The 8767-nt window shown below is 36.8% G+C and overlaps 1 protein-coding gene across 1 annotated transcript; it reads left to right on the top strand.

Annotated features, from left to right (window-relative positions):
- The first annotated feature begins 217 nt into the window (after positions 1-217).
- On the top strand, positions 218-2505 carry LOC110932254 (ATP-dependent DNA helicase PIF1-like). The gene is made up of 2 exons (XM_022175605.1): positions 218-695; positions 845-2505. The coding sequence occupies exons 1-2, from the start codon at positions 218-220 to the stop codon at positions 2503-2505; spliced, it is 2139 nt and encodes a 712-aa protein (XP_022031297.1).
- Positions 2506-8767: the final 6262 nt, after the last annotated feature.

Genomic DNA, 8767 nt, shown 5'->3' with positions numbered 1-8767 from the left:
ACAAGACGAGATCAAAGAGTATTACGATTGCCGCTATATATCAGCTTGCGAAGCATCTTGGAGGATATTTGCTAATGAGGTACATTATAGAAGACCTTCTGTTATGAGGCTTCCATTCCATTTACCTGGCCAACAACCTGTTGTTTTCGGCCCTGACGAGGATATTAACTCCGTTCTAAACAAACCTTCAGTTAAATCTTCAATGTTTCTATCATGAATGGAACGTAATAAAGACCCAAATGACCTGTTGGCACGTACACTTACATACGTTCAGTTCCCTATTTTTTATGTATGGAAGCTTGACAAGCGAGTATGGGAACCAAGAAAAGGGAAAAAATCAATTGGCAGGATTCATTCCGTATCTCCAACTTTAGGTGAAGCGTATTTCTTGAGAATTCTTCTTAACAAGGTTAGAGGACCAACATCGTTTGACGACATTAAAACAGTTAATGGTAAAGTTTACGATACATACAGAGATGCTTGCTACGCACTTGGCCTTTTAGATGATGATTCAGAATATGTAGAGGCAATAAAAGAAGCAAATTTAACTGGAAGCGCTTCATACATTCGCAATTTATTTTCTACGATGTTGTTATCCGGTAGTCTTTCTAGACCTGAGGTTGTTTGGGAAACTTCGTGGAGATACATGGCGGACGATTTTGTTTACAGATTAGCAAAATACCATCGAGTGACAGGTACGTTTTGTTTACACTGAAATTTAGTACTTATATTTTTTTAAAAAAATAATTTGATTTGTTCATCATTATTTAACTTAATTTATCTTATTATGATGAAATGGTTTCCGTATTCATTAGATGAATTTGTTTTCTTTCTTATTTCGTAGCGTTATCAATTCTGGATCACCAACTGAAGAACTATGTGTTGGTCGAAATTGAAAAGTTTTTATTGCGAAATAATTCTTCTTTGCGAAGATTTGAATCAATGCCATATCCAGATATGTCGTCTTCAGGTATTTCCGATTGTCGTTTGATATACGAGGAGCAGGCATATGATACAACATACCTTGGAAATCTGTACGATAGTCATTTGACAATGTTAACTGATGAACAACGCACTGTTTTTGAAGAGATTATGGCAGCAGTAAACAATGATAACGGTCAGATTTTTTTCCTTTATGGCTATGGCGGAACAGGTAAAACTTTTCTATGGAAAACATTGTCCGCTGCAATTAGATCAAGAGGTCAAATCGTGTTAAATGTGGCTTCCAGTGGAATTGCATCGTTGTTGTTAGATGGTGGCAGGACTGCACATTCCAGGTTTAGCATACCGTTGAATCTTACTGAAGATTCCGTATGCCATATAAAACCAGAAAGTGATTTGGCTAAATTACTTCACGAGACTAAATTGATAATTTGGGATGAAGCACCTATGGTTCACAAACATGCATTTGAAGCGCTCGACAGAACAATGAATGACGTTTTCAACATTGACACATCTCTAAATTCTGAAATCCGCTTTGGAGGTAAAGTTATTGTTTTTGGAGGGGATTTTAGACAAATATTATCTGTTGTTCCAAACGGTGGCAGACAAGAGATTGTTAATGCCTCCTTATGTTCGTCTTATTTGTGGAGTAAATGTAAATTGCTAAGACTAACTAGAAACATGAGGTTAACGGTTGGAAGATCTACGGCTGATGTTGATGAAATAAATAGTTTTGGCAAATGGCTTTTGGATTTGGGTGAGGGTAACGTTGGTGGTCCAAATGATGGAGAAGCAACTATTGAAATACCACGAGATCTTTTGATTACTGATCCATCTGATCCAATTGGAAGTTTAATTGATTTTGTTTATCCATCAATCTTGGAAAACGTAGACGCCCATAACTATTTTAGTGACCGGGCCATACTTGCACCTAAAAATGAAGTTGTTCATGAGATTAATGACAGGTTGCTAGCAATGTTTCCTGGTGAAGAAAAAGAGTATCTTAGTTCTGACAGTCTTTGTCCGTCTGAAGATGTAAATTCTACACAACAAAGACTTTACTCTCCAGATGTGCTCAATGGTCTTAAAATATCTGGCCTACCTAATCATAGGTTAGTCCTTAAAGTTGGTGTTCCAGTCATGTTATTAAGAAATATTGATCAACGGAATGGATTGTGCAATGGTACAAGGCTACAAGTAAAGAAGCTGCACAACCGTGTAATAGAAGCAGAGATAATATCTGGTTCAAATATTGGTACTTGCACATATATCCCTCGATTAAACTTGATACCTTCTGATAAAAAGATTCCTTTCTCTTTTCAAAGAAGACAATTTCCACTGGCCGTATGTTTTGCAATGACCATCAACAAAAGTCAAGGTCAATCTCTTTCAAGAGTAGGTTTGTACCTCAAACAACCAGTCTTCTCTCATGGTCAGTTGTATGTTGCCTTATCAAGGGTGAAAACAAGAAATGGTGTGAAGATACTCATACTTGACAACAATGGAAAACCTACGGATAAAACAACTAATGTGGTGTATAAAGAGATATTCAACGATTTGTGATATATACGTTATAATTGTCAATAAAAAGTTATTACATGATCTGTTTAAATATGTGTATATAGTGATAACATTTAATGTAAACAACTATTATTAATCCATATTATCTTTTAACAACCCGTGTAATACACGGGTCCTTAGGCTAGTTAATTAATATATTATTTATCTTTTTGTTGAACAATATTTATTTTCAGTATGAAGGTACGTGGAAATCAAAATGAGATAGCAATTTACAAGTTAAACTGTCTCATTCACTGTACGACGAAGGTTTTTTCTGCATTGCATGGTATTAGATTCACGAGTCTAACACGATTTTTAAGTTTTAAAGGTTTACAAGTCAACATAATTTTTAAGGGTGTCGGCAGCACCCTCGGTGACCCTATGCAGGGAGTTTGTTTGCCGTGCGGGAAGGGTGCCGCCATCCAAGAGGAGAGGCAAATCGGGGAGGGTGTGAGCGGAGTGTTCACCGCATGAAGGAGAGAGGAGATGGTGGGCCACCCTAATTTTCAACCAATCAATTATTTTTTTTTATTTTTTTAATAAAAGAACAATTCCCCCAAGAGAGGAGTGCCGTCATTAAATTGAGGGTGTGAGGGAAGTTAACGTGAAATAACGTGATTGGATGTGTGTAAGAGAGGGGACTCCCCTAAGAAGGGAGTGCCTCTCTCACCCTAAGTTTTGAAGGTGTTATTGACACTTATTGTCAAAAAAAAAAAAAAAAAAATCAGATTTAATCCCTCAACCTATAGACATTAGATTTATGGGCACACGTTGTCAGTTATTACTGACTTAATTTGGTATTATTTATTTCGATACAATAAGATATTTATAAAAAAACAAGTGTACTAAAGTAATTAATTAATTTATTTGTAATGCAAAAGAATAATTTTTGATTGTGGCATTTAATACCATGTGATGTGCCATTTATGGGGACATGTTAGTATTTATTACAAACACTACTGTTTAGTAATATATTAAATTCAAATTTACAGATTACAGGACTTAAAAAGAAAAGTGTACTAAAATTAGTTTAATATATTTAACATTCCACTTAAGGCTTGATTATACATTAAAAGTTATACTTAATAAATGAATTTTAGTTGTTAATGCTGTTAATTGTGTTATTGTTATTATAACTGTTATTATTAAATAAAAAAACGATTTTTTTTTCCTGATTTTAGAGTGTGTATTTATTAAAGTTTTACTATATTAGATTATTATTATTATTAATCTTCAACATTCAACAAGGATGATTTTTATTTATTCCTTTTACAAGGGACAAGGGATGATTACAAAAGAATGTGCCCACAATTTATTTCCTTTCTTAAACCAAATATATTCTTAAGTCTATGGGATATGGGGTGATGATTGAAAATTCGATTATGGATTGTCACGTGTGACATGACTCCCGTGGGGTAATGTGACGCTAACTTAAAGGACGGTGGTAGTCATTTGACCATTTAAGTCATGACCATACCCTCAATATTATTTCAATCTAATCCAAGTAAAGTCGATCACTAATAGTTTTCATTAACTATAAAAATCACTTAAAGCATTATTAATGTTTTGTACACAAATTTTTATTAATATAATTATAAATTTAAAAACATTTGACGTAAACTAAACATACATACAAGATCAAGATCAGAATTAAATGAGAGCCACCTTAATTTGTGCAAATCATAGGAACTCTATGTCTCAAACGATTTTTAATTTTTTCCTCCGAAACATATATTTATGACTAGCTACAAGATGTAAAAAAAATGATAGATAATTTATTTATGTGTTATAGAAACATATCAACAGTGAAAAATACATACATGTAAACAACTTTTCTCGTAAGTAAAATGAAGTACGTATACATATAAAACGAACAGTTATTTTTTTTCTCTAACATATATAAACAATATTTTTTATATAAATATTTTCTATTTATTAATGATAACGTCTACTAAAATGTAATATGATTACAAACTAATGGCAGGTAGACGAGCAACAAGCTATGTCGCTACTCCTTTCTATATTTTATGTTTTTATATCTCTTAGTTAGTCATAAGTACAGATTTAGGGGAGAAATTTTTAAAAATCACTTGTGACATAATAGTTCCTATTGTTTACACAAGTTAAAGGTCGTTATCAATCATCCCATATATATATATATAGAGAAAGTATAATATACTTCACGCCTTAACGTACATTAACGTACTTCACGAAATATATAACATGCGTAATTATTTTTTTGACCAAAATAACGTGCGTGATTTTGGATCCCATGCGTGATTATGTGGTCCCATGCGTGATTATGTGGTCCCATGCGTGATTATATGTTCCATGCGTGATTATACCCCTGATCCAATGGTTACCATTGTCTCCTACGTGAAGTATGATAAGCCGTGAAGTATGTTAACATTTCTCTCTCTCTATATATATATATATATATATATATATATATATATGATTAAGGTAAAATGAAAACTTATACGAGTTGTGAAAATTTAGAGAACTCGTCCTTACGAAAGGTTTTTTAAAAAAAATTATACCAAAAATCTTTTAAAAAATCAACTTTTCCCAAAAAAAAATTTCATTTACGACAGCCGTAAATGCTGTAAAAAATGACGTCATACTTTATGACATCAGTTTTTTACAGTTGCTGTAAGGGGCCGAAAACTACAACTTCGAAAAATTATTTTTGAGTTTCTTTTACGGCAGTTCTTCAAAACATTTTAATCCAGGGTGTGAAAAAAATGGGGGCAAAACTCACACCGAAATGCCGAGTTCTCTAAGTTCTCACAACTCAGGGGAGTTTTCCCTTGATCTTGATCATATATATATATAGAACTCGGATTAGGTGGAACTCCTACGAGTTGTGAGACCTTAGAGAATTCGTGTGACAACCCGAGTTTCCAAGGTTTCTACTTGACTTAGTACTTGTTCACTAGATGTCGTTTCTGTATACATGATGTGCCTTACAAGTGTGTTTTATGTTTGGATGTGCATAGTTGTTTTGATGTGTTGTATGACGTTTGTGTTTGGAAATCTTAAAAGCAAGCAAGGAACCCAAACGAAATCACCCCAACCCAAATGCACCCACCCGAAAACACATCATGTTCGAAAACACCTAAGTGTTTTCGTCCATTACTCACCAACAAAAACCATATGGGCTTTGGCCCAGTAGTGTTTGTAAATAGGATTTGCTTAACCTGTACACATGATCGGCAATTAGAAAACCCTAACATCACTTTTCATCTCCTCTCGTTACTTTTGAAACCCGACGACAGTTGTGAGCAAACGAGCCCCGTACATCAATCGAAGCATCATCTTTCTGCTTAGGTTAGTGATCGGTTACCTATGATTACTTGATTTGAATCACTAGATTATTTGACATCATGAATGAACGGCTAGTTAGTACTGTTTGTGAGTTATGATTTGTATTGGTCGGTATGATGAGGATGCTTACAATCTGATGTTATGATCGATTGTGACTGGGCTTGTCAATGAATGATATGAAGGATCTGTTATGTTGTATGATGACCGAATGATGATTATGATTGTATAATAGTTTAGTAATTTATATGATCGCATGCTTCGATTTGGTTGAATGATTGTGTGGATCAGTTGAATTATTGTGATAAGTAGAATTACCAATGATTTTGCTTAACTGTTGCACCCTCTCACGAAAACACAGGAACCACGAAAACACTTGTGTTTTCGTCACAACTTATGCCCAACGAAAACCCAAAGGGTTTTCGGCCCAAATGTTTTCGGCCCAAGTTTTGGTTTTCGGCCCAAGGGGTTTTCGGCCACATAGGGATTTCGCCATAGAGTGTTTTCGTTCACTTAGTGATTTCGTTGATTTAATTGTACAGTGAGCACTAATAAGTTAAGAATGTTAACTCTGTTGATTATGTAACTGGGTTAGCCTATTAACTGAGTTAAGTTTATTAACTCAGTTAACGTTATTTACTATGTTGAATTCATTTAGGACACTCTGTTAAGTAGTTAACTTTATTAGCTTGTTAACTCTGTTAATTAACTAGCACTGTCAGTTTATTATTCCTGCTATACCTGTTATTCTGGAAGCTGGTTATCTTTGCTCAATACATTAACCTGGTTAAGTCTGTTAGCCCCCATCAAGCATGTTAATTGATTAACCATGTTAGATATTACTAAGAACTCAGTCATATGGAGTATGACAGTCTGAACATGAACCAACTGATATGTGCTACTTGATGAGAAATGCATGAACACACTATGTGACATAAATGACATGTGAAATATTACGAACATGAACTGATTATATACACGTGCGTACTATAGGTCGTGATTGATTAATTGTGGGCGTGTAACCCTTTTAGCATACCGAGCAAACCAAGGTGAGTTCACACAGCCAAGCATGGGGTTCCCGGGTGGGAATGGGATTTGAGGAATTATTGTGTATACTCAGATGATAGAACCGAACGATAAGATACGACTAGACTAGTAACACTTACTAAACTGATCTTCGCACACCTGCCAAGGGTTGGCCGCGATATTATGACTGACTTCGCACACCTGCCTTAGGAAGGCCGCGAACTAAACTTACTGATCTTCGCACACCTGCCTGGCAGGCCGCGATACTAATAAACCTAGTCTAGAATACTTGGGAGGAACATCCCCTAACATCTTCGCATACCTGCCTGGGAGGCCGCGATGGAAATATGACGTATGATGTAACGAACGAACACACTACTACTCACACTATACTATTACTGAACTATTAACTGTGAACTCGCTCAACTAGTTGTTGACTCTCTGCTGCATGCCTTGCAGGACTTTAGGTACTTATGGAGCTTGCACTAGGAAGGAGCAGGTCGTTGTGGAGCATGGGTCGTGGATGCCATGTTAAAACGTTTAAACAATCAAACTTAATATTACTTTGGTTTACATTTCCATACTTTGGATTCTTATTATTACGCTTCCGCTATTGATACTATGTTTGGTTTAGAACATCAATTGTATTGAATTGGGTTTTTTTACGAACTATCTTATTTATATTATGCTATGTTCAATATGATTGATGGCTTGATCCTGGTCGGTCACGCTCCCAAGCGGTGATACTCCGCAGGTGGATTTTAGGGGTGTGACAGATTGGTATCAGAGCCATTGGTTATAGAGAACTTGGTTTTAATATGGGAAAAACGTTTTTATTAAAACCAGACTATAACCAGAACAGTGCTCTCAACGATCCACAACGACGCTTCGCTCCACGTGCAAGACTCGACATACTAGGTAATAAGGTTTATGTTTATTACCTGCTTGCTAGAACTACACAGAACTTTGCTCGTAGCATGCTAGATTACATTGCTTACTATACGTCGTTACATGAGAACCCCTATGTGCTTACACTCTTCTGTCATCGCCCTATTCGCGAACCTCTCTGACTCATGTTGCATTTGCTATGAAGATCATGTCTGGACGTGTGAACATGACTCAAGCCCAGTTGACGGCTTTCGTTAATGAACAAATTGCTGCGGCACTTGCAGCTGCTCAAGCAGGTAGTATACCCTGCAGTATAGACTCACACTAGGATCTTTAGATCCTACATTAACTCTCGTATTTAACTTTGTCCTATTCGTACACAATAGGTCAACACGCGCAGCAACCTGTCTGCACCTTCAAGAACTTCATGGACTGTCGTCCAAGCTCATTCAGTGGCACCGAGGGGGCAGTGGGACTCCTCCATTGGTTTGAGAAGCTAGAGTCAGTGTTTGAAATGTGCGAATGCCCTGAGGCTCGCAGGGTCAAGTATGCCACTGGCACGTTGGAAGGGATTGCGCTCACCTGGTGGAACGCGCAAGTGCAGATCCTAGGGTTGGCAGCTGCTAACGCCACACCTTGGGAGGATTTCAAGGAATTGATTAAACGTGAGTATTGCACACGAGACGACATTCACAAGTTGGAGAATGAGCTATACCACTTGAAGATGACGGGGTCAGAGATTGAGGCTTACACGAAACGGTCAAACGAACTGGCCATCTTATGTCCAACGATGGTGGACCCTCCAGTTAAGCGCATTGAATTGTACCTCAAGGGGCTTGCGCCAGAGATTCAGAGCCACGTGACGTCGGCTAACCTCAACAATATCCAAGACATTCAGCGTCTTGCTCACCGACTCACCGATCAGGCAGTGGATCAGAACAAGCTGCCAAAACGCATCAGTGCTACCACTACTGCGACTACTACTCCAGCTACTACTTCTGCCACACCCAGCAAGAACAAACGAAAG

This window comes from Helianthus annuus, chromosome 3 (genome assembly GCF_002127325.2).
Source record: "Helianthus annuus cultivar XRQ/B chromosome 3, HanXRQr2.0-SUNRISE, whole genome shotgun sequence".
In the NCBI taxonomy this organism is placed as follows: domain Eukaryota; kingdom Viridiplantae; phylum Streptophyta; class Magnoliopsida; order Asterales; family Asteraceae; genus Helianthus; species Helianthus annuus.
Note: the sequence above shows the minus strand (reverse complement) of the source record. Positions and strands in the feature narration are given on the sequence as shown.

Coding starts and splice junctions, on each gene's coding strand:
- LOC110932254 (XM_022175605.1), top strand. CDS start 218: ATGGAACGTAATAAAGACCCAAATGACCTGTTGGCACGTACACTTACA. Junction 696..844: donor AAAATACCATCGAGTGACAG/GTACGTTTTGTT, acceptor CTTATTTCGTAG/CGTTATCAATTCTGGATCAC.